Consider the following 26,921-nt stretch of genomic DNA (forward strand, 5'->3'; position numbering starts at 1 on the left):
CAAACTAGTAGGCAATGAGTAGGTGATTTGTTTGGATGATATTCATCATGCAACAACTATAGCACGGAGAGATATATGGCTAGCTCCCGTTCGTCAATGTGATGTAGGCATGCATTACGTGTGTCGTCATACGTGCTTAGGGAAAAGAACTTGCATGACATCTATTGTCCATCCCTCCCGTGGCAGCGGGGTCCAAAAGGAAACTACGGGATATTAAGGTTTTCCTTTTAATAAAGAACCGGACCAACGCATTAGCACTTGGTGAACACATGAACTCCTCAAACTATGGTCATCACCGGGAGTGGTTCCGGTTATTGTCACTCTGGGGTTGCCGGATCATAACACATAGTAGGTAACTACAACTTGCAAGATCGGATCTAAAACACACATATATTGGTGACAACATAATAATTTCAGATCTGAAATCATGGCACTCGGGCCCTAGTGACAAGCATTAAGCATGGCAAAGTAGTAGCAACATCAATCTCAGAACATGGTGGATACTAGGGATCAATCCCCATCAAAACTAACTCGATTAGATGATAGATCTCATCCTACTCATCACCGCCCAGCGAGCCTACGAATAGATTACTCACGAACGATGAAGAGCTTCATGGAATTGGAGAGGGAAGAAGGTTGATGATGACGATGGCGACGATTTCCCCTCTCCGGAGCCCAAGACGGACTCCAGATCTGCCCTCCAGATGAAGAACAGGTTGTGGCGGCGCCTCCGTATCGCAAACGCGACTAAATCTTCTCTTTTTATTTTTTTCTGGGACGAAAGTGAACTTATAGAGCTGAGATTGGGGGCGGCAGAGCCGTGTGGCCCCCACAAGCTTGCCCACCGCCACCAGGGGGGTGGCGGAGGCAGGGTTTGTGGCCCACTGGCCCACCCTCTCAGGTGGATCTTCGTGCAGGTATTTTTCATATTTTCCAAAAATGTTCCCCGTAAATTTTCAGGACGTTGTGAGAACTTTGATTTCTGCACAAAAATAACACCAAGGCAATTCTGCTGAAAACAGCGCCAGTCCAGGTTAGTTCCATTCAAATCATGCAAATTAGAGTCCAAAACAAGGGCAAAAGAGTTTGGAAAAGTAGATACGATGGTGACGTATCAGTCATCAACCTCCTCCCCACTCCCCGGAGCATACGAGGAGAAAACCCTAGGACCTATCCAGGCGGTAGTGTAGTCGTCGTCATTATCCTTCCTGGAGGTGTTGCTTGGTACGCGATGGATTACAGTGCTTGGATCGTGGTGGGAATTTTCCGGAGGAGTGCAACGGTTGCGGGGCATTGTTGTTTTCGTTAATCCGCCGGTGTTGCCATTGTTTTCTCTTTCTTTTCTTTTGGGCCTGGATGTGTTGTTTGCTCCAGCAGTGGTTTCATGTTGTATAATATGATTGCCATATATATATATATATATATATATATATATATATATAGCAGGGCAAAAGCCTATTTCGAGGCCGGTATGTTTGGCTTTTGGAGCCCGGGGCTATTAAAAAGGACTCTACGATTATTGACTATAAGTGTTGGACGCGCTTTGCTGCATAGTTGTTTTTATTGAATTTTCATTAAAAATCCTTCTATTTCAAAAGATAGAAAATATATCAATATCCATAAATCAAATTGGTGTCAATAGAGTCATCTTGAAATGAATTTTCATATTTTATATATTTAGTAATGTGGATGTTGATATTTTTAGCTCTAAACTTGGTCAATGTTAAAGAAACCATTTTTTTCAAAAAAAATGCACATCATATTTTGGACCCGATAGAGTATTTGGTTTGATAAGTTGGATAGATGATGGAGTGTGTTTTATTTTTATATTATAAGACGATGTATTGGTGAGCCTTTTGCGATGTGATTCTGAATTATCTGCTAATCAATCCATAATTTTATAAATAAAAAAATCTATGTGCATGTATTATATTGATGTTACAGTGTCACATGTCTGCTCTTATTTTTCTATGTGAGGAGAGGGTGTGTGGTATTGATATGTTTTTATAAACCGATTGTTGTCAATTGATCTGAAAAGACCATTAACCGAGTCAAAATGTAAACCAAACTTAAAATTGAATACCTCAATCATATGAAATAACTCTAAAATTTAGGAGCATTGCAAATTAAAATAATAGAATGAAAGAGCTCTAAAAAATTATTGTTCCGGTCAAAATCAAGTGACTCGATTTTTAATAAATACCTCAATTAATTACGTGGCCTCTAAAACTAGGAAGCACACTCTATTACAAATTAATAAAGCTCGGCTATTCTCAAAATACAAAGGAAAAAAAAGTTGTGTTATGTCTATGAGTATTATTTCTTCTGTAAAGGTAAACGTTTACAGCCGGCCGAACGTTTCAGCCGGTCGCTTTCATGCTGGCAACAGACCCACCCACTTCTAAACGCTCCGTCCTTATCCTCTCCGCATCACCAGTCATTTCTTTCTTATTCCCTTGTCCTCATCCATTTGCCTGTGCTGCTTCGACGAGCGGCCACCGTCCACCTGCCCGTGCTGCTCCAACGAGCACCTGCCCGCGCTACTCCGACGAGCAACCGCCATCCACCTGCCTGTGCTGCTCCGACGAGCAACCGTCCATCCACCAACGCTACCGAGCGGCAACCAACGCTCGTTGCCATGGCATGGCCGGCGAAGTTGCGTCCATGGTCGTAGGCGTAATTTGCTACATGCTTCAACCGACATTGAATTTTGCTACAACCGGTGTTACATTTTGCTACAACCACCAACATGGCGAGCTGCATCCCTCTTTCTGTCTCAACTTCTCCATGACGAGCGGAGCTGTAACTTTCAGGTAATTTGCTACATGCTTCATAAAAATTGCTACAACCGACATGGCATTTTGCTACCACCGGTGTCGCATTTTGCTACCACCGGTGTCGCATTTTGCTACATCGCACATGATGTTGCGATTTTTGCTACAACCGGTGTTTCATTTTGCTACAACCGGCAAATGTTTTTGCTACATCCATTCATGGCGAGTTGCAACCCACGACGACGACGGCGTTTTTGCTCCAACCGCCATTCCTTTTTGCTACGACCGACATTTTTTCTGCTACATCTGTTTTATGATGCGACTCATGGCCATTTTTGTTTGCGGAAACTCATGTAGCGAGCATCGACAGCGAGGGCAGGGCGACGCACCAAAGTGCTGCAACAGAGGCAAGATACACTGCAAGCCTGCCAATGGGTGTTGCGGCCGACGACCGTCGCCATCAGAGTTGCGACCATCTCCACCAGAGCCGGTGAGGAACCCAAGAGGAACACAAGAGGCGACGAAACAGATGGAAACCACGACGGAGATGGACGACGGGGCAGCGACAAGAGAGATGGATGGAGTGGGCAACGACGCACAGGGGGAGTTGGCAAGCTGGGTGGCGCCTCTCCTACTGTTCACATGAATCCAGTGCGCATTGGGGAAGAAAGGAAAGGGGATCTGACGATCTAACATGGTTCGATCTGACAGGTCGTGCGTGACCGGACGAAATTTTCAGGTCGCTCCGCCGGCGTAGATGAGTGCCCTTGTGTAAATGACCCTTTTTCAAACTTGATTGCTTCACTCGTCTTTCCAACAATTTATTTTGGAAGCTGCTAGTATAAACACTAAACCGGTGAGTGCTTGACATTACCAAATGTATTAGAAACATGGAACAGTCTGACTTCTACAATAACATATTCCTCCGTTCTAAAATAAGTGACTCAACTTTATACTAACTTAAATCAGATTTTATAAATAACAAGCTGTTTGAATGATTTTTTAGAAGAAAAACTGTTTGAAGGTTTTTTCTGAAATAAGTTTAAGAGGTCGGTGAATCAATTATAAATTTGAGAAAAAGAACGATTCAGGAGAGACAAACAAAACAATACAACGAGCCGAGGGAACCAAGAGGATCAAGCAAAGGGAAGATCATCAGATGTCAGCGGCCAATCCGTCCTAAACTCGGTTCCCCGGACAGTTCAGCTACAACCCCCTTCCATCCCCGGCTCGTGCGCGATCCGGCCGCGCTCCGACCTCGCCGCGGCCGATGTCCTCCTCCATCTCCGTCGCGGCGGAGTGGGACCTCCTCTCCGACCGTTTCTACCGCCGCGTCACCATCTACTCCCCCCTCCCCTGGTCCTCCCCGGCCACCACCACCGCCTCCTCCTCCGGTGGCGGCAGCTCCGGGGTCGGCCGCCTCGACCTCTCGACCCACATCGTCGCCGCCGCTCCGTTCGGCGGCCCGATTGCCGCCGTCCGCGACGACTCCAAGATCGTGCAGCTCCACTCCGAGCCCTCGCGCCGTCGCCTCCTCCTCTTCTCCTCATCCGGCCACCCACTCGCCTCCTCCCCTTGGACGCCCCACCTCCCCCGCCTCCACTCCCTCGCCTTCTCCAGCTCCCTCAACCTCCTCGCCCTGCTCTCCGATGGTTCCCTCCTCCGTTTCCGCCTCCCCGATCTGAATCCCATTACTAGCTCCAGCCCCGTACCCCTGCTGCCGCCTGCCTCAGGTGGCGTCGCCGATGCTGTTTTCTGGGGAGGCGGCGTGGCTATCCTCACCGAGGACAACCGCGTCGTGGTCACCACCGACATCGAGGTCGACGACCCCCACCCGCGGGAGCTCGCCGACCCGGGCGTTGCCGAGGACGAGCAGGTGCTGTGCATGGCCGTGGTGGAGCCACAGTTCGTCATGTCCGGGAGTCCAGAGGTTCTGCTTGCAGTTGGCGATCGGGTAGTGGCAGTTGACGAGGATGGCGTGCAGGTGCTCGGAGAGGCCCTGGAGATTGGACCCGTGCAGAAAATGGCGGTGTCACCAAACGGAAAGCTGCTTGCAGCGTTTGCACATGATGGGCGCTTGCTCGTAATCCCCACGGATTTCTCCAGGATCATATTCGAGTATGAGTGTGATGTAAGTATCGGATGTGCTGCACTGTTTCTCTGTAATATGTATCCAATTATGTGCTAACACTGGTGCATTCGATCATTGTCTAGCATGAATTTGCGGGAGTTATCTTTTGCACAATTATTCACTGGTATTTTTGTAATCTTGTAGTCTGCATTACCACCGGATCAAATAGCTTGGTGTGGGTTGGACAGTGTGCTCCTTTACTGGTCTGAAGTGCTTTTGATGGTTGGACCCAATGGAGATCCAGTGCAATACAATTATGATGAACCTGTAATGCTCATTCCAGAGTGTGATGGTGTAAGAATCCTCTCAAATTCAAGTATGGAATTTCTACACCGAGTTCCAGATTCTACTACATCAATTTTTGGCATTGGAAGCATGTCTCCAGCAGCATTACTGTATGATGCTAGAGATCACTACGACAAACAAAGTGCCAAGGTAATGTTTAATTCCTGTTCTTATGTATATAATGTGCGACTTTAATGGTATAGCACATCTGTCTTTTACTTCTGCCATCCACTTGTTGCTAGCTTAATTCTTAGGTGTAGTATGTAGTCACTTGAGATGATGTGCACCATGATTCGCGCCGAGATAATTACCCAAGAGATAGAAAATAGAGATGATTATTTTGTCTTGCTTGGCTGTATTAAGATACTGAATCCTTCAAAGGGGTAAACTAGACTGGACTTAACATGATTGGAGTCCAATTACAACTAGGACTCCAAGTAATCCCAACGGCTCAACCACTTAACTAAATCTGATCCGAGCTCTCCTAGTTCCCATAAATTGTTCCCCTAGTGTTTTACTCTTCCTGGACTCTCCTCCTTTCCAATTTGTTGGTAGATTGGATTCATGTCACAACACTGGCATCTGGCATGGACTTCAATGAATGCTACCATGCTAAGGTAAATACGAATAAGTCTAGTCTAGGTATAGTTAGAAATTTTGGCAGAGTTCCCCTTTTCTTTTAATAAAGACATCGGCAACAAGCTTTGTTTGTCGTAGAGCTAATATATATCCATCCACACGGGACAACAAGCAAATATGAATATATCCATCCACACGGGTATAACGTTCAACATGACTCCATATGAACCAACTATAGAGGTAATTGACATATGACAAGTCTGACACTAGAATAAGCATCTAACAACTTATAGTGGGCATAATTAAACTACTTGATTTGTATTAAGTCGACATATATGTGATGGTATTGTGTGTCCAAGCATGTCGAGGTGCATTTCTTTGGATGAGCATTTGGATCATTCACACTATTTCTTCACCAAGAACTCTGGACTAGTCACAAAGTAACTTATGCACTGACATTAGGTCATTAGAAAGTTAGTTATGTTTGATTTACTCACTGAGATGACTTTGTATAAATGTTTCGAATGCTCAAAATATGTGGGACCACTAGTAGATGCCTGTGCTATGCTACATAATGAAAAATCAAGGTGGAAAATATTTTAATCAAACCATAGTTGAATTAATTACTTTAATACTTTCATTTATTAGTGGGCTATGCAACCAAGAATATAGCTAAAATTATTGCAAAGGGAATTAGGACAAGGATGATATCGATGTTACGCAATTCCGAGCGAGCATGGTCCATGTGGGGTTTAGTCAGTGCAATACTTTGAAGGGCTCCTACAAGCTAATTTTATTTTGCCAATACTTTTCCCTCAAATGTTGAGTTCTGTCACACAAATTATTTAGGTGACATAGGGAACTGAACAATATGCATTTTTTGGTCGTGGTGCCTACCTCAATACTACCTCTATTCCAATGCAGATGTTGTTTTAAGTAGTTGGTTTGGTTGGAATACTTGTCATTTTTTTTGGAGGCAACACTTTCCATCCAATACTCCTAGAAATTTCTTATTGAGTTATTGGTAATGGTGCTGCTAGAGAGATGCCTATTCAATTAACAGGGGAAGGTCACAGGAAAACTAAGACTTCAATTTCATCCTTGTTCTATGTGTTGGGAGCTATAGCTACAAGTAATTTTAATATAGGGAGTCCTAAAGAACATGAACAATTTTTATTTGACCATCCTACCTCTCATTGTTCCTGTGCAATCTTACACATACATGGTAAGGTATCATATATTGGGCCCTGTTTATTTCATATTTTATTGGCATTTACTGAAAGTCCACATAATCATCATTTTTATTAGAGTGCACTTTATGGCGTTCAACATGTGCGACTTGTGAATTATATCCGCGCTGTTTGATATCTAAATACTATAAAAACATTGTCAACCATTTTGGAAATAGTTCTTATGTCATCTCATAAATAGGTCCTCTTTCCCTTGAAAACCAAAGTTGGGACATTAACGAAGATCTATACTCGCAGGCTTATGATAACTATCAGCTAATATCATCTTCCTTGCCCGAGGCGATTGAAGCATGTATTGATGCTGCTGGATATGAATTCGATGTTTCACGCCAACATACATTACTGAGAGCTGCGACTTATGGTCTAGCTTTCTGCAGGTTATTTTTTGTCTGTCTTTGGGATGCTGTTTTTACATCTTTGTTTTTTCCTTATTGCAAGCAATTGCATAAAGGACAGACCCAGTGCTAGAAGCTCCCACACCAGGTGGGGTCTGGGGAAGGATTATACGAGGCACGCCTTGGCCCTGCACAGTGCAATGTAGAGAGGCCACGTCAAACCCAGGACCTCTTGGCACAAGTGGGGAGTACTTCACCACTGCGCCAGCCCTGTCCTTACTGTTGCAGAACCAGTACATATTAGTTATCACTTACTAATGCCAAGCTGAATCTATATGAACACTATATAGCCTTCATAGGTAAAACTTAATCTGAAATTAACATATACCCTCTCCATTTATACACCTAGTAAAATGAAAAGGCGAGTCTCTTTAATAAAGTATACCAGTATCTTGTGCTTATGTGAAAAAAAGTATACACGTTGTAAAATGCAGTAAGCCCTTAATCCCTTAGTATCTTTGTTGGAAGATATTCCCCTGTGAAACACTCAGACGTATAATTCCCTAGTTTTCAATCAGTGCCTCCATAGTATTTGTGGCATCAACTCCAGTAAATTCTTCTTTACGCTGCTGTGGCACTGCTACATACAGATGAACAAATCCAATCATATGTGCATGAATGTTGGATTGCTTAGGGAACTAACTTAACTAGCATCGTTAACATTTCCAATTCTTATTTATAAACCATGGAAAATGCGGGAGGAGAGCTTAATTGATGCGGTGATGTTCAATGATTTTCTTATCTACTTCCCATTGTTTAGACAAAGAATGCATATGTTCGCTGATTTAGGCCAATTCTTATTCTTATCTACTTCCTTTTCCACTATAGTAAAACCATTCTCAACCTGGTGGAGCTTAAGGTCTTCTAGTGAGCCTACAAAAGTTTGCGGCTTAGCTTCTCCAGATTGTCTAACCATAGTAAGGAAGAGTATTTAAAAAATTTAGGCCAAGTATTTTGCTTATCGCATCACGTCCTTACATATCTGAACTTCCTGGATTTGTCGACCACCTTTGATAATCCTTGCAACCAGGAGGACGTAATAGTGTATGTTATATGAGAGAGTCTTCAACAAGAAATCCTCTCTGCCGGTGGTGGTCATGCACAAGATAAGAGAGGTAGCAAAAGATTGGATTCTAGCGGGAGCAAAAAACCTGGCGGATCTTGTGGGCTGATCTGTTTGTTGTTTTTGTTTTTTCCTTTTCCTTTGGGATGGCCTAAGCCATCCCCACCTTGCTGTTGTTCTTGCTCCTTCTTTATCAATATAAGGCAAAGCTTTTGCCTCGTTTCAAAAAAAAAAAAAAAAAAAAATGTTTTAACTTGGATAGTATATGATGCGCTGCTGCTACTGTCAAACCTCATGCATCTTGCAAGATTGGGATGTTATAGCTCGCTAGTTCTGTCATACAAAACATATACCATCTTATTAAATTACCACCAACAATCATTACTTTATTTCTATTTTTATAGAGTAATTTATTGCTGATATTTGAACTTGGTATTGATACCCAGTTGGCTTTGGCAGTCGATTTCCACACGGACGCTTTCAAGAAATGTGCAAAATTTTACGGGTTCTAAATGCTGTTCGTGACCCTGAGATTGGAATGCCGCTTACCGTGAAGCAGTACAAAGTTTGTATTGCTGTCAGAATTATTATTGAACATTTCCTTTATCTTTGTTAGCTTATATGTCTTATGGGTCTGTTTGCCTTTTGTGTTCCTTAGCTGCTTACTGCAGCTGTGCTCGTTGGACGTCTGATTAATGCTAATCAACATCTTTTGGCACTTCGCATCTCTGAGTACCTTAACCTGAATCCGGTAACCGCCTTTTTCTTCTCCTTCACCTTTTTCTGTTGTGATTTGTGCTCTGATATACTCCCTCCGTCCCAAAATTCTTGTCTTACATTTGTTTAAATATGAATGTATCTAGTCAAGTTTTAGTATTTAGATACATCCATTTCTAGACAAAGTTAAGGCAAGAATTTTGGGACGGAGGGAGTAGATAAGTACTGTGTTAACCGTTACATAATCTTGTTCTTAAGAACTCACCACATGCACAGTGAAAATCCGTTCACCTTTCTATTTAGTTTTTTTGGGGGACGAAGGATTACTAAATACCCAATTACTAAATTTGTTCTTTTTTTTTTGCTTGTTAGAACTTTTATGGATGAATCTCAGGGTCGTTTGAGGTCGTTTTTTGAACTATAAGCTGGTCTAGGCTTGCTATTTTGCAAAGTAGCTGGTAGTCCTGTGAGGTCGTTTTATTATCGTGTAGTCCTGTGAGGTCTTAGTTGTACCAGTGGGGATACTTCCACTTGGTTGTGCAAGATGATAGGATGCTGTGAAATTCTTGCACTAACTGCAATAATTCTATTTGGTAAGTAATACCAGTTCCATTTGCACTTGCATCTTTTATAGGAGGTTGTGATTATGCATTGGGCATGTGAGAAGATAGCAGCCTCAGCTGCAATTCCAGATGTAGTTCTTCTTGAAGGTTTGCTTGACAAGGTTTGTGTTTCTTGTAGTCAGACCTGATAATTGATGATGTTACCTGTCAATACTTATGCAATTGCATGCCCCCCCCCCCCCTTGCATTTCTTTCATATTGTAGCTCAGGTTATGCAAAGGTATATCGTATGCTGCAGTGGCAGCTCATGCAGATAACAGCGGCCGGCGTAAGTTGGCTGCCTTGCTCGTTGACCATGAGTCCCAGTCCTCGAAGCAGGCAAGTTTTCTTTTGGCTTAAGGATTTTTTTTTCTGGCTTGTGAGTAAGGTGGACACATATAACTTATTAAGGTAGCAATCAGGCCTTTTAGCACTTTCTTGGGCTTTGGATATTTAGGTAACAGCTTTGATTGTTCATGTAACATGTTGTCATTATCTTCATATGTTTGCACCATCCTTCTTCTCTTCCTAAATATGAGAATATAGTTCCAAATTGAGTATGCCATATAGGTGGGACAGGGGTAAGGATCTTTTGAATTATGACACATCATACTTTTCAATGTATGCATTAGATTAAGAACATGAACTTGGCAGCTTCCTACAAACATAAAGCAAAAAAAAGGTCAGAGTAAATTCTACTCTGATAATTTTGGTTGTCAGGACTCGAGGCTTCAGGTAGGAAGATGATAGTGTGTACAACCAAGTGGCATGGTTGCTCAGACTACTGTTTGAATAGAAGTATCATGGTTGTCCTTCTAGTCAGGTTTAAGTGGAGGTGGCTAGGATGTAATCATGTAATAACTGCATTAGTGCATTAAGAGTTCTCCTGATAAAATATCGATTTCTTGGTGCAATCAACCAACCTCCATTTTGTAGATGATTTTTTGTTGTGGGCTGCCCCATGGCTGCAGCTGGTCTTGTATCTTACAAGCTGCTAATATACTGCAAGACTGTATTAGAAATAGGAGAGGTTTGTAATTAATTGCGTACGAACTAGCAAAAAAAGAAAGAAAGAAAGAAATGAATAAACAATAGTATTTGCTGTCCTCTCATTTTTATTTTCTTTTGTAGATTCCTTTGTTGCTAAGCATCGATGAACAAGACAAAGCATTACAAAAGTCAATTGAGAGCGGTGATACTGATCTTGTGTACCTTGTGCTTTTCCATATCTGGCAGAAGATATCTGTAGAAAAGGTAAATTAAATCTCCCTCACTTTCTAATTACGTCCAGATAAGTTATTGCTGCAGAGAATCAATATGAGCCAACTATGAGCATGCTGTAATTATGGATGTGCCACCTTTGATCTTCTAACTTGTTTTTGGGAACTGGGACAAAAATGGCTTCCACTCATTAAGTTCTTGTTGATGTTCGTTGACATTATTTTATTTTATTTTACAGAGCGCTCCTTTGGAATTTTTTGGTGTAATCAACGCAAGGCCTTTAGCTAGAGATTTGTTCATAGCATATGCAAGGTGATGCACTGCACTCGTCATGTTTCTGGTTCTTCTGTTAAATGTATAGCTGTGTTGAATATGGTTCCATGTCTCTATTATGCAGACACTCTAAGCATGAAGCTTTGAAGGACTTCTTTCTATCAACAGGGAGACTCCAAGTAGGTTGCATATGTGATAACCTGTTACTGTCCATTATTCTAATGTGTCCTAAATACCATTTTCCGTATTATTCAGTGAATAACTTTTTAAATAAGCACAGTGAGATATTTTTGCCTCCCATGAACTAAGCAATCAGCTCATCTATATAGTTGTTGGAATAGATGGCAAATTTGACATGCTAGTATCTCCTAGGGTGACTTATTCTGCTTCCCTAAACCATTGAGAGCAATTTGCAGGATGCTGGCTTCCTTTTGTTGAAGGAGTCGAGAGAATTGGAGAGGAGTCCAATGGCAAGCAAGGGGTCTCCTCTCCATGGTCCACAAGTGAGGCTCGTTGAGCAGGCCCACAGGCTTTTTGCTGAGACCAAAGAGCATCTTTTTGAATCCAAATCTGCTGAAGAGCATGGGAAATTGCTAAGGTATGAGATTATTTATCAGACTGCCCTGCAATTTGAGGACACTATCGCCTCATTGTTTGGACAAAGTTACAAAAATTGGTTGTTAGTATCATGCAATATCCACAAATGAGCCCTAGACTCTGCTCAGTGCCCAGTTCGTATCAAAAGATTCATCAAGTGAACCTGATTCTTTTTTCTTACTCAGAGTGCAGCATCAACTAGAAGTTTCCACAAAGCAAGCAATATTTGTTGGTTCTAGTGTCAGTGATACAATAAAAACTTGTATTGTAATGGGAAATGAGCGAGCTGCAGTCAAAGTGAAATCAGAATTCAAGGTATTAAGAATGTCTTAAAAGGCAGTGCTGATGAATATTGTAATTTCGACTTTCTAATGCTCATTATGCTGCTTAGGTTCCTGATAAAAGGTGGTACTGGTTGAAGTCATGTGCTTTAGCGACAGTTGGTAATTGGGATGCTTTGGAAACATTCTCGAGAGAGAAGAGACCACCAGGAGGTAGGTTTACCTATCTGACTTTTATTTTCATGAGAAGTGACGTTGTACTAAAGAAATATCAAATTCATGTTTCTTCCATGCAAATTATAATTTTCATCATAACAATATCATATGTTTTTAGTATGTTATTATCCTTTTTTTTACTTGCAGGCTATAAACCTTTCGTGGAAGCATGCATTGATGCCGGTCAAAAAATGGAAGCTATCAAATATATCCCAAAATTAACAGATCCTGGTGAAAGATCTGAGGTATGATTATGTATAGCCAAAATTTACGGGTCATCTAACAAATGAGGGAGCATATAGTAAGCTTTTCGCATATCAGAAGCTGTTGTTGCCCTTTTCAACTACTTATATTTTTGGTTCATCCAGCTTGCCAGATCAATGTTTTAGGTAGTACTGGTAAGCATTAGGGAAGATACAGGTTGTTGAGGACTCTGGGATGAAATTTGATGGAATAGATCAACTGGAACATGGGTAAAACAAATAGAAAGTTTAATACCATATGAACCCTGGTTTACATGATTGGCCGTAGGGATGCAAGCGGACGGCGTCCGCAAAAGCATAATAAGAACTCGCATAATTATATTAAAGTAATGAGAATTAGTATGACTTCGGCTTCACAGACGGATGCAGACGGCATGTACGCGTCTGCTTGCATCCCTAATTTGGCCGATAGATCTCATTGATAGTTTCTATGTTTTAGAGCAATAGCATGGCCATTTTGATTTGAGCATTACATCAGCATAAAATATCTGAGACGACAGTCTACTGAACCTTGAACAGTTCACGCTTAAATGTAAAGGAAATAGAGGGAAACAATAAATTTATTGTGCATTGTCACTTATATATCTTTTGTGCCTATGCAAATGCACATCTAATGATCTTGGTCATGGTTCTTCTACAGGCATACGCACGTCTCAATATGACTGATGAAGCTGAAAAGGCAGCATCAGAGGCTAACAATGGCGACGAGCTATTTGGTCGCCTGAAGAGTACTCTGGCGCAGAATACTCTTATCGACACGCTACGGGATCGACTATCTTTCCAAGGAACGTACTGAGATATGTGCAAGCACAGTTCGTGATGCCTTATGTTTGTGTTCACTTTTTCATTGTGTATGAATCTCCACTGTGAATACCCCATCTGTAGAAACTGAGGATTTCCAGCGCGATGGAAAATGTGTAGGGGAGGGGACGCTGGACAAATAGGAGGTTTTGAAATGTAAATGTGGAATATAGACATGTGGTTCCATCGATCCTGTGAACCATGCAGTTTTACTTTATGCTGTATTATAAGTTTACATAACTCAAATTCGTGAATGGAACTATCCGAGCTGGCATATGTAGTTTATAGACATGTGGTTTCAGCGAACCATGTGCCCAACTCACTGCCCCCAACTTAATTCTGCCACCAAAAGAGCATAATACTTTCCCTGCTCTTGTGATCATCCTCGTCACCCCGTTTCTCCCCGTACTTGTATACGAATCTTAAACTGGCTAGGCCAGGCGTTTTCTCCTAATTCGTGAATGGAACTATCCAAGCTGATCTTAGATATGATGGAATCATTTTTTTTAATGAAAGGGGTTCCCCTGCTCCATTTTATTGATGAAGCTTCAGACGACCAAGTTTACATCCCTCCAACTAACAAAGACCATCACAGGACGAAAATATCTCAAATAAGAATTTAGCCAAAGTCACAACCTCTAAACAGAATAAAAAGCTATTTTAACAGCAACACAAGCACTTGCGGAATCAGCTCCTCCAGACGATGCGCAGGAGTTCCCCTCTAAATTTGTCAAGTTTAGAGATGAATTGCCGCAGAACCACCTCCCGTGTGGTGTCGCAGAGAACAAACCATTACCGGAGAAAACTTCGAGCTTCACAAGAATGCAGTCCAGACTTTTTCAAGTTCGATCCTGAAAACATAATTCATTTCTTAGTCTCCAAATACTTCATAAGGAGGCAGCCACAATCATGTTCTGAACTGGTTTTTTCTTATGAACCAGCCACAAAGCACAAATGTCTTTAAAACAGGACATAATTGGTATTTGAAAGGAATCCCAAAAAATTTCCAGATGCATTTAGCCACTATACAATCAAAGAATATATGTTGCACTCACTCTAGTTCAGAGCAGAATAGGCAAGAAGGATCCTCAACCATTTTTCCTCTTAGCTAATTATCTCTGGTTAGTATTTTATTATACACACTTAGCCAAAGGAAAACATGAATATTCTGTGGACAGAGATTTTTCCATAGTTTGTCACCAATGACAGAAGCCCCCCCCCCCCCCCCCAAGTTAATAACACTATAGAATGACTTAACAGAGTGTACCCCCTTTGATTCCAACATCCATATTGGAACATCAGGGGAGTTAGACACATGATTTTTTCGGATAATATCAAGTAATTGGTTCCATTTATCTATCCCTCTAATATCAACACATCTTTTAAATGAAAGTTTAAGTTCTATCCATCCCAAACCTGAGAGACACTGCAGTCAGGTTGGTTGCAAATGTAAAATAACTCCCAAAATTGAACCTTCACGGAACAATCCCCAACCCATACATCATGACAAAAATTAATACTCCTACCATTACCAATTTTCCACCTATAGAATGTCTTGGAGGCATTAAGAGCCCATGTTACACTCTTCCAGAAAGAAGATCCATTATCAGGCTTAGACCAAAGAATATTGGGTGATTCAGTGTTGTATTTGAAAGAGATGATATCTTTCCAGTCTTTTTTCTGGTTGTCAAAGAATCTTTTTCCCCATGAGGCTAATAAAGCCATATTAAACTTCTTAAGGTAAGGTAGCCCTAAACCCCCAAAGGATTTCTTCCTAGTAATCAATCCCCAATTAGCAAGGTGATATTTGTGCTGGTCCCCTACATTTCCCCAGAAAAAATGTGCCATTTGAGAGTTAATGGCCTCAATGGCCCACTTTGGAAACTTAATCACTTCCATAAGGTAAGAAGGAATACTGACAATGCATGCACATAGAAGAATCAGTTTCCATTTGTAGGTAAGATGTTTGCATAACCACCCAGAAATACATCTAATAATCCTGTCAATGATTGGTTGGAGATCTTCCCTACGTAATTTGTCATAATGCAAGGGCACACCCAAGTACTTAATAGGGAAAGACCCAACCTTACAACTAATTTTTTTGGCAAAGGATTTTGCCTCCTCATTCTCAATGTTAATAGTTAACAGATGACTCTTATGGAAGTTGATTTTCATCCTAGAAAGGTTTTCAAAACAAGAGAGGATCCATTTAAAGTTTTTGGCTTTTCCACAAGAGTTTTCGAGAAAAAGGAGAGTATCATCTGCATATTGTAAGTTGGTAATCCCCCGTTTAATCACATGAGGCAGAAGCCCTGAAATGAGGTTTTGTTGAGCTGATTTAGCCAACATTTTAGAAAAGACATCAGCTACAAGATTAAAGAGGATGGGAGATATTGGATCCCCTTGTTTAAGACCTTTGCCACCAACAAAGTATGGGCCAGTCACATCATTAATACGAACACTAAATGTACCTTTCAGGAGAACACTCTTAATCCAAGAGATCCACTTAGTCCCAAATCCCCTTGACTCCAACATCTCAAAAAGAAACTCCCAGCTAACTCTATCATAAGCTTTCTCATAGTCTAATTTGAGCACAAGCCCCTGAGTCTTGGATCGTTTGACTTCATGGATTACCTCATGAGCCAACACCACACTCTCAAGAATAAATCTCCCTTTGATGAAAGCAGTTTGATTGGGAGAAATCAGTCTATCCCCAATGGGGGATAGTATGGTAGTCATAGCTTTAGTAAGGATCTTAACAACACAATTCCCAAGGCTAATGGGTCTGAATTTCTTCATATCCTTGGCATCAGCCTCTTTAGGAATTAGGACAATAATGGCAAAATTCAACTTATAAATGTCAAGCTTCCCTTCTTCAAAGTCTTTAACTAAGGACATAAAGTCAGATTTAATCAAATCCCAGAAGGATTGATAGAACAAAAAGGAAAGGCCATCAGGTCCTGAGCACCATGTGCATAGGAACTGAAAATGGCCTCTTTAATTTCCTCCTCAGAGAAATTCCTTTGTAACACCTCATTCTCCTCAGGGGTAACCATCTCTTCTTCCTTCCAAAAGGAAGGACCCAAGCAAATATTATGTTTATGCTCATAACCAAAGAGGTTCTTGTAGAAAGAAGTGGAAATATCAAGCATCTCCTTGGTGGAATGAACTGGGCCATCATCCCCATTTAGCTCATATAAGTGTTTTTCCTTATGGCGATGGTTAGGTAAAGCATGGAAATATTTATTATTCTTGTCACCATCTTTGATCCTCCTATCTCTGGACCTCTGCCACAAGGCAGTTTCTTCTTTCTTCCAGATATCTTCTAATTCTCTCTTAATCTCCTCCATACGAGTCTTATCATTGGAGTCTAAACGGTTTGTTTTAGAAAAAAACATCAAGAATGTCAAACTCTTGGAGAAGGGTTTTCTTCCTCTTTTTCATATCAGCTTCTAGATTGATACTCGAACCTTTAATATTTTTTCGTAATATCCTAGTTTTATTCATCCAGTTATCAATAGATTTACCCACATAAGCAGTGTTAGCCGAGGTTTTGCAAACAAGCTCTTTAAAATCTGGCTGGTCAAGCCACCACTTCTCAAACCAAAATGGTTTGGGGGAGGTAACCCTTTGAGCTTTAGTGTCTAAAAGGAGTAGAGTGTGATCACTACCAACACGTGGTAGCGCAGATAGAACGGTCAATGGGAAGTGAGCATCCCAGGATGTGGAAACAAACACTCGATCAATCATTGCAAAAATAGGGTCATCCTGATTATTACTCCACGTGTAGCTCCTATTAGCAATATTAATCTCCATGAGACCCCACTTGTTAATCCAATCATTAAAAAGCAGAGTTGACTGGTTATTGATCACTCCATTGTTTTTGTCAGATACAGATCTAACCAAATTAAAATCTCCACCTAGGAGGACCGGGTAGGCCAAATTGTGCATGACATCATGAAGTTCAGCAATGAACTCAATTTTTTGCTCATTGTAAGCAGTGCCATAAATTGCAACAAAATGCCATAAGAAACCATCCTCTTTATTCTTAATTGTAACTATCACACAATATTTTTTGTTAATAAAACCAATAAATTCATAGATGTCAATTCTAAGGCCCACAAGGATGCCACCAGCAATATTAATAGCAGGTAAGGTATGCTAGCAAAAGTTACTACCATAAGCAATGGATTTCAGAACATGGTTATCAATGATCTCCCTTTTAGTTTCAAAGAAACCAACAAAATCAACTCTATGATTGTGGAGAAAGTCTCCAAGGCACTGCATTTTCCCATGTTGCCCTAGACCCCTCATATTCCAAAAGGCTCCTATCATGGGATTTTAAAGGGATGTGACAAGCCACAAGGCTTACTTTTCGTGAGAAGGGTTGGACTATCCTTCACTAAACCAGCAGTGCCCCCTGTTTTAGATCTAGGACTAGAACGAGGAGGTGATGAATGAGTATGGAAAACCACATCTAGATTATTAGGGAGGACAACCTCAGGGTTAATATCAGCTATTAGAGCATATATCTCCATATGTGGTTTTGGTAATTGATGACAATTCCTATGGACTAATGGTTGCCTTAAGTTATATTTATAGGATTTGTCCATAGGCACTTCTTGAAGTCCATCTGTTGGGTTCAAGGAGTTTATATGATGACCAAGATGGTATTCAAGGTATTATCCAAAGAATGGTCATAGAGACACAAGGTTGATCAAGATCTCAGACAAAGAGTAAATCAAGATGATCAACACACAAAGCGTACAAGATGTACCGAGAGGGATCAAGTGATGCCATGGTATGGTAACCATTGTCCATTACGTGTTTGTGTACTAACCCATGGTCTTTGTGAGAGTTCTATGTGGGGGTTAGGTGTGCTTCCATGGGCTTGCGTCAAAAGGAAGATCTCATACAACCCATGAAGGATGACGTCAAGTGGTGATCGTCATCAAGACTGTGGTGTGCAAGTTCAAGTGGATCAGCACGAATATATCATGCTTGATGCTTGCCGTCCATTGTGGTGGCAATGGACTTGTGAAGATATGCTGAAGAGCGGCTCGCCCATAGTGTGTATGGGAGCAATCAACTAGTCTTCATCAAGCCAACGCAATGAAGAAAGGTGGTCCATCTTGAGGAAGCCAAGATCATCGACATCTAGCTCAAGAGGACGAGGTGCAAGGTATAGGTTTGCCCTTGATAGGTTTTTTTGTTTTAGGATAGATTGTCGTACTGTCAAGGGGGGCTCTCAAGTGAGTAGCTTGATCGTATCGTTCGTTGAGAGCTCAAACCATTTGCATCCTTGCATCATACTTATTGTTTCTTGTTTGGTGTTTCTCTTTGTGAGTTTTACAGCTTATGTTCATCTTCATGACAAGCTCGAGTTCATCGAAAACAGAATCCATATGCATCTTCTATGATGTTTTTGAAGTTGGGAGTTTCTACCAGTCTTATTCCAAGAAGGGTTCTCACCATTTTCTTATGGGACTTTTCTCACTAGCTTTTTATTTATATTTCTATCAATATTGTGTTAGCCAATGTCGTTAGCTTTCCAACAAACTTGGTTTCATTGAATTCGGAGTCTGTATGCGAAAGTTACAGCAGTTTCAGTATCCAGCGGTAGTACCGCTCCTGGTGCCAGCGGTAGTACCGTCCCCGCAGCGGTAGTAATTTTTGACTACCGCTCCGTCGGACTGTTTTTTGCATACTTTTTGGCCTCAACATGGTTGGTGAACCTACCGAGCGGTAGTACCGCTCTATGAGTGGTAGTACCGCTCTATGAGCGGTAGTACCGCTCTGTGCGGGCTGTGAGGCTTAACGGTTGGATTTTCCCCACCTATAAAAGGGGTCTTATTCCCCATTGAACCATATCTGTTTAGCTCGTGTTCTTCCCTCATTGTTGACCTTCTTTGAGCTTGCTAACTCTCAATCCCTCCAATGATTCTTGCTTGTTCTTGAGGGAAAAGAGAGAGGAGATCTAGATCCACATCTCCACCAATCACTTTCTCCTCTATGTGAGGGGAACCACTTGGATCTTGATCTTGGAGTTCTTTTGAGATCCTTGTTCTTCCTCTCATATTTCTCCATAGCTTTTGTTGTTGTGGAGATATTTGAGTGTGAGGGACTTGTCCACTTCGTGTGTTCTTGCCATTGCATTAGTTGCACCGGTTTGAGTTCTCCACGGTGATTCGAGGAAGTGAAGTTTGAGAAGCTTATTACCTCTGGTACTTAGTACCCTAGATATTGTTCTTCGTGGATGCTTTGGCGTCCTAGAAGCTTGGTGGTGTCTCGGAGCTCAATCATTGTGGTGTAAAGCTCCGGGCAAGCGTCGGGGTCTCCAATTAGGTTGTGGAGATTGCCCCGAGCAATTTGTACGGGTACCGGTGACCGCCCCCAAAGTTTGCCATTTGTACGGGTTCGGTGACCGCCCTCAAGGGTCCCTTAGTGGAATCATGGCATCTTTCATTGTGCGAGGGCATGATGAGATTACGGTGGCCTTAGTGGCATCTTGGGTAGCATTGTGCCTCCACACCGCTCCAACAGAGATTAGCATCCGCAAGGGTGTGAACTTCAGGATACATCATTGTCTCCACGTGCCTCGGTTATCTCTTACCCGAACCCTTTACTTATGCACTTTACTTTGTGATAACCATATTGTTTATTGTCATATATCTTGCTATCACTTAGTTGTTTATCTTGCTTAGCATAAGTTGTTGGTGCACATAGGTGAGACTAGTTGTTTTAGGTTTTGTTCTTGACAAATTAAACGTTAGTTTTATTCCGCATTTGTTCAAGCCGAAACCGTAATTATTTTAAAGCGCCTATTCACCCCTCCTCTAGGCGACATCCACGTCCTTTCAATTGATATCAAGGCTAGGTCTCTCTTTATTAGGTTTAACCACCAAGAGATTAAGGATGTCGAGTAGGGGTTTAGGATTCTCTGGCACTCTTAGTTTCGATGGCACAAATTTTGATGTTTGGGTAATTCGCATGCTTAATCACTTTAGGGTCATGGACCCAAACTTGGAGGGAATTGTAGATATGGGTTTTTCTCCTCCAAAGGATTCTCAAAATATATCTTTTGATGATGAGAAAAACTCTTATCTCAATGCTCAAGCTTCTAATGTGCTTTTTGATGCTTTGAGCAATGTAGTTATATTTCAACTCCTGCCATTCTGGGATGCTCATGAGTTGTGGACAAAGCTTCAAGATAAGTATGGTATGTCCAAGATTTGTGGGAATAATTGTTCTCCCTCCACCTCCGGTCGTGTGGTCTTCTCAACTTCATCTACTTCACCTACATATGGATTTCCACAAGGTAATGATATGGTGAGTAGTGGAGATCATTGTAATGATGATAGTGGGCTTATTGTTGATGATCCTTCATCACTATATTATTGCAATGCTTCATCTTTGGGCAGTAACACTTCGAGCACTCTAAATGTTTTACATGCTTGTGTTGATAGTCCTTGCATATCATGTAAAAACTGCTTGACTAAATCTCATGATGATATGCTTCCTATATCTTGTTGCCATGATAAAAATGTATATATTTCCTCGAGTTGTTGTGCTAACAATGTATAGGAAATTCATCACTCCATGGAACAAGATGTGGCCTTGAATGATGCTTCAAGGGATCCTACATCATCATCTATTGTGACTCACTTTTGCCTTATGGCTAAGGCTTCAAAGGTATTTCCTACTTTGAATCCCAATATATCTCATGATGATGATGTTGATGATAATGGGGATGAGGATAATGATGAAGAGAGTGATAATATTGCATCCTTAAAAATTAAGGGTGAAATCATTTTTAAATCTCTTTATAAGAATAAACTTGCTTGTTCCAACTTCTTGGAAATCATGTCTATTTCCACTGAGGGCAAGAAATACATTGAGGAGTTGGAAGCTCATCTTGAGGAGCATGAGGCCACCATTGAGACAATGGTAGGTCATGAGCGTGATGACGCTAATGAGATCGCAGAGCTATCTCAAGCTCTTGAAAATGAACAAACCACCAAGGAATCTCTTGAGGAAACCTTTGCTCTAGAATTATCTAGATTAAAGGGATCCCATGATAGAGCTCTCGAGGTGGCTAATGATTTTAGAACTAAAAATGATAAGCTTGGAGTTGCACATGCTAAACTCCTTGAGGACTATGAGCACCTCGAAAATGGCTCAAGGGCTATTAAGAGTTCGCTCATCGAACTCACCAAGTCTCATGCTCAACTTGAAGCTTCATATGCTAAAGAGCTTGCCAAGGTGCCTTCTCCTCTTATTGCTAATGATGATGCTTGTGCTACTAACTCTACTTCTTGTGAAGCATCCATTTTAAAGGAGAATGTTGAGCTAAGGGCTCAACTTGAGTTGCTATCTAGCAATTATGGGAAATTGGAAGAAAGTCATGTAATTCTCACAAGCTCTCATGATGATCTTCTAGCATCCCATAATGCGCTAAAATTAGCTCATGAGGCTATTACTACCAAGGTAACATCAAGTGAGCCTCATGTGGACAATGGCACTACCTCTATTCAAAATGCTATATTGCCATGTGCTAGTCCTCGTAATTCTTCTACTCATAATGTTGCTACCTCTTGTGATGAATTACTTTCCTTGCCTTGTTGCTCTAACAATGAAGCTTATACTTCCTCTAGTACTTGTGTTGATACTAACCATGTAGAGGAAATCGAAGAGCTCAAGGCCCAAGTCACTTCTTTGAAGAAAGACTTGGAAAAGAGTCATGAAGGGATGTCCACACTCAACAATGTCTTGTGTGGGCAAAAATCCCCGAATGACAAAGATGGGCTTGGATTCAACTCCAACAAGAAGAAGAAGTCCAAAAACTTAAATAAGAAGGGCCAAGAACAAGTCAAGAATTCGGCCAAGATTATTTGCTTCAAGTGCAAAATTGAAGGGCACCATGTTAGATCTTGCCCACTAAAGAATAAGCCCCAAAGTCACAAGCAACAAGGGAAGCGGCCACAAGTTCAATCACATACTCAACTACAAGTTGAAGAAAGACCCCTTCCCAAGAAGACCCAAGCCAACACTCCTCATGTTGAGAAATCAATATGGAAGAAATTAAAGGGTAGATGTTGCTACTTATGTCGTGAGAAGGGTCACTTCGCTTCTTCTTGCACGAGAGGTAATTTATCCAACCCAATCATTATTGATGATATATATTCTCTTGGGAAGGATAAGGTTGGCAATGTGTTTGCCAAGTTTGTTGGTACTCAAAGTGGTGTCAAGAAAAGTACCATTTGGGTTGCCAAGCCTATTGTGACTAACCTGTTAGGACCCAACGTGGTTGGGGACCAACAAGCTCAAACTTGATCAATAGGTGAATGTGGAGAACATTAGAGACTTTGATACATAATGAAGAATTAAGGGGTCTTCATCATTCATATTATCTCAAGTCAAGTCATTTGGATTATCGAGTTTCTATCTTATATCCAATGTGCCTCCTTACGGTAACTTGTACTTAAACTTTTTACATTGTTAGTTGCTTGCCCCTTTGCATGTTGTGGTTTTGTACCTTGCATGCTTTTGTATATGTTGTGCTTCCAACTTGCTTATCTTGAGTAATCGAGTATGTGTATGTTGGTTTGCATATCATGTACATGTGAGTCTTGTATTGAGCCTTTTTGCATCTTGTTTGTATCTTTGTTGCCTCTTGTGAGAGATTAATGGCTTATCCCATTGTGGGGGGAGTGATGTGCTTTGTACACCTCACAATCCTATAAATGTGTATACATGGGGAATACCACTTAGTATTGATATTTAAAGATTATCTAGTTTCTATGTGGTATGTCTTACTCATGAGAAATTCAAATTCTATATGGTCCATTAATTATCTCTTGTTGGTTTTAATTTTCCACTTGTTAATATTGTTGGTTTATCACATTATGGGGGAGTAATATGCTATGTGCATATTACAAATCTAGAAAATGTGTACATTTGAGATGTTGCCACTTAGTGTTGATATTGTAAATTATCTTGTTCCTAGGTGGCATGTTAGCTCTACAAGTGTCATTTGCTTGCGTTTTATGGGTAAAGATGATCTTGGATATATTTGCGATCTACCAATGAGTATCACTTCCAAAATACTTCTTGTCCTTGACAATTGGTATTCCCATCATGTGGTAGGAATTGCTAATCGTCTTTACATTGGATTTTGTGTTTCGTTTGTCTTCCTTGCCTCTTGTGGATCTATTTTAATATGTCTAGTGTTTTTATATATATAGAGAAAGTGATGATCCCATCTTGTGCATTTTGTATTTAAATGCAAATTCTATATAATGCACACCCCTTGGGGGAGCTATCCTATTTTCTTTAGAACACTCTCTTTATTCAACCATTATAAAATCTTTTGATCCCCATCAAGTGTGTGTTGATGGGAGGCAAGTCTTGCTCTTTATGATGCTTTGTGCCATCATGAAAATTTGTCGAGGGTTTGGTTTGTTGGAACCTAGGTCTCTTTTGGAAATTAGATACCTCGTGTTTGTTTTCCTTCAATTGGTATCTTGTTTCCTTTTATTTGGCATGTGTCAATGGATATCTCATTCCTTGAGGTATCTTCTAATTGATATCCTTCAAGTGATAGTTTTTGCTTGGGATCTTATTATCACTTGATACCTTGTCTTTTGGTGACTTATCAACTTTGTGTTAGAGTTGATTCTTGAGAGTCTTGAGCATGCATATCTACTATATACAACTTCTTTTGCTTGCTTTCTTTCTTTGACCCAATATATAGGGGAAACTCCACCTTGTCATAAATTGTCTAAAGTGTGCATGAAATTCAAATTCATATCTATATGCACATATGTATGTGGAGTTTGTCCTATGTATTGTTGGTTTTCTAACTCTTTGGTTCCAATGAGTTTGGGCACCATTTTGTTTGTTTTGCTGTTCCAGGAACAACTGGAGATGCATTGGATGCTCGGCTCACCTATAAGGAAGGTGTTGAGACCATGTGATTATTGGAGCCAAGTTAGGATGATCAAAGAACAGCTATCTACTACATCAATCCAATGTTGTCTCGGTAACAAGTATCCACTTCATGCGTTCTTTTCTTGCAAAGGCCCCAACCTATCTTTTCTTTTCCAGGTTGCATCATGGCATGAATATCTTGATTCGTTCTTGTAGTACTTGTTTCCTTTCTCAAAGCATCCGAACGATGATGTCTTACTACTAGTTGGGATGTCTTTGATGTTCGTATGTTGGAAGTTCATATTGTACGATAAGAAAATATTAGGCCATGTGCTATGCTTCCAAGCAAAATATCTTATTGATATATTTATGACTTCCTTTTGGATATCTAGTTTGTTCCTTCTTGTAACCATTTTGTGTGTACATCCTTCTTTGTGGATATATATCATCATGATTGTCTTCTACTTAGAATCTTTTACACATGAGATAAGTTACCTCTCTAATTGATATCCTCTTTTCTTTCACGTCCACAGTTGCATTTCCTTTTTCAGTTTTTGGTGGCTTCGTGAAAGGATTTGTCTTGAGTGCATATCTGATTTTCCTACATCTTGATGCACTCTTTGGCCGTGAAGATTATTTTTCCTCATGCTTGTCTTGATGAGGGTTTTGCCATTTCGATTGGTATCCCTCCTCTTGACAAGGTTCTTACTTCCTATCTTCACCACGGGTCGTGACAAGCGTTGGTTCTTATTTTGTTTATTAGTAAGCTTGTGAACCCATTTTCTAGTATGTGTGTGTGGGAATGATATGTCTTGCACTTTGTGTCACATTTCATCAAGACTATGTTGATGAGTAATGCTCATCCTTATCTTATTCTTCTCAAGTGCTTTGCCATGACTCACACACATTACTTTGGTTGAGCCTATTCTTAAGTTGCTTCTTTTACATGTTGCTCAACCATTTGTTTTGTGAAATTGATATGCTTATTGTCTCATCTATCTTCTTGCACTCATTGTGTGTTTTTATTAATTTTGGGGGAGCAACGATCCTATTTTGTGCACCTGTATCAAATACAAAAATCTCGTATTAGTGCACAAATCATGGGGAGCTTCTCTAGTTTTGATAAAACACTCTGTTGCCTTTATCATAATATCTTTTATTCATGTGGTTCGAAGGGCCATCTGATTGTTTGTTCCATCTGGTATCTTTTGATTGCTTGCCTCTATTTTTTGTATGTCTTTGTGGCATACAATCCTTTTACTTGCAATCTTTGGGTCCTCAATATAGTTTGTTTTCCTCCAACTACTTATCATTGTATTTGTGTATTTCTTTGCACTAATTTGCTGAGAAGTACACACTTTTTGGAGGACCACCTACTATATTGGCTTTCTAAACTTTTCGTCCATTTTGGCAATCGATGCCAATGGGGGAGAAGTTTAGAGAGTTTACTTTGGATATGTTTAGAGGGTTTTGCTTTTATTGCATAAGCATTTACATCTTGCAGGCATGCATTATTGCTTTGTATGTGCGCGCTTGGTTATGCTTATTTCCTTATATGAACTCTCTTGAAGTGGTTGTCATCAATTACCAAAATGGGGGAGATTGTTAGAGCATATATCTCTATATGTGGTTTTGGTAATTGATGACAATTCCTATGGACTAATGGTTGCCTTAAGTTATATTTATAGAATTTGTCCATAGGCACTTCTTGAAGTCCATTTGTTGGGTTCAAGGAGTTTATATGATGACCAAGATGGTATTCAAGGTATTATCCAAAGAATGGTCATAGAGACACAAGGTTGATCAAGATCTCAGACAAAGAGTAAATCAAGATGATCAACGCACAAAGCGTACAAGATGTACCGAGAGGTATCAAGTGATCCCATGGTATGGTAAGCATTGTCCATTACGTGTTTGTGTACTAACCCATGATCTTTGTGAGAGTTCTATGTGGGGGTTAGGTGTGCTTCCATGGGCTTGCGTCAAAAGGAAGATCTCATACAACCCATGAAGGATGACGTCAAGTGGTGATCGTCATCAAGATTGTGGTGTGCAAGTTCAAGTGGATCAGCACGAATATATCATGCTTGATGCTTGCCGTCCATTGTGGTGGCAATGGACTTGTGAAGATATGCTGAAGAGCGGCTCGCCCATAGTGTGTATGGGAGCAATCAACTAGTCTTCATCAAGCCAACGCAATGAAGAAAGGTGGTCCATCTTGAGGAAGCCAAGATCATCGTCATCTAGCTCAAGAGGACGAGGTGCAAGGTATAGGTTTGCCCTTGAGAGGTTTTCTGTTTTAGGATAGATTGTCGTACTGTCAAGGGGGGCTCTCAAGTGAGTAGCTTAATCGTATCGTTTGTTGAGAGCTCAAACCATTTGCATCCTTGCATCATACTTATTGTTTCTTGTTTGTTGTTTCTCTTTGTGAGTTTTAGAGCTTATGTTCATCTTCATGACAAGCTCGAGTTCATCGAAAACGGAGTCCATATGCATCTTCTATGATGTTTTCGATGTTGGGAGTTTTTACCGGTCTTATTCCAA

General features: G+C 40.7%; 1 protein-coding gene across 1 annotated transcript; it reads left to right on the top strand.

Moving 5' to 3' along the window:
• Nucleotides 1-3,852: 3,852 nt before the first annotated feature.
• On the top strand, nucleotides 3,853-13,688 carry LOC123444053 (protein VACUOLELESS1). The gene is made up of 15 exons (XM_045120658.1): nucleotides 3,853-4,905; nucleotides 5,050-5,340; nucleotides 7,257-7,396; nucleotides 8,937-9,042; nucleotides 9,136-9,228; nucleotides 9,829-9,918; nucleotides 10,022-10,135; nucleotides 10,928-11,050; nucleotides 11,256-11,329; nucleotides 11,415-11,469; nucleotides 11,707-11,888; nucleotides 12,073-12,202; nucleotides 12,279-12,381; nucleotides 12,532-12,629; nucleotides 13,288-13,688. The coding sequence occupies exons 1-15, from the start codon at nucleotides 4,045-4,047 to the stop codon at nucleotides 13,441-13,443; spliced, it is 2,616 nt and encodes an 871-aa protein (XP_044976593.1). The 5' UTR covers nucleotides 3,853-4,044; the 3' UTR covers nucleotides 13,444-13,688.
• The last annotated feature ends 13,233 nt before the right edge of the window (nucleotides 13,689-26,921 follow it).

The sequence above is a fragment of the Hordeum vulgare genome, chromosome 3H, assembly GCF_904849725.1.
Source record: "Hordeum vulgare subsp. vulgare chromosome 3H, MorexV3_pseudomolecules_assembly, whole genome shotgun sequence".
NCBI classification, from domain to species: domain Eukaryota; kingdom Viridiplantae; phylum Streptophyta; class Magnoliopsida; order Poales; family Poaceae; genus Hordeum; species Hordeum vulgare.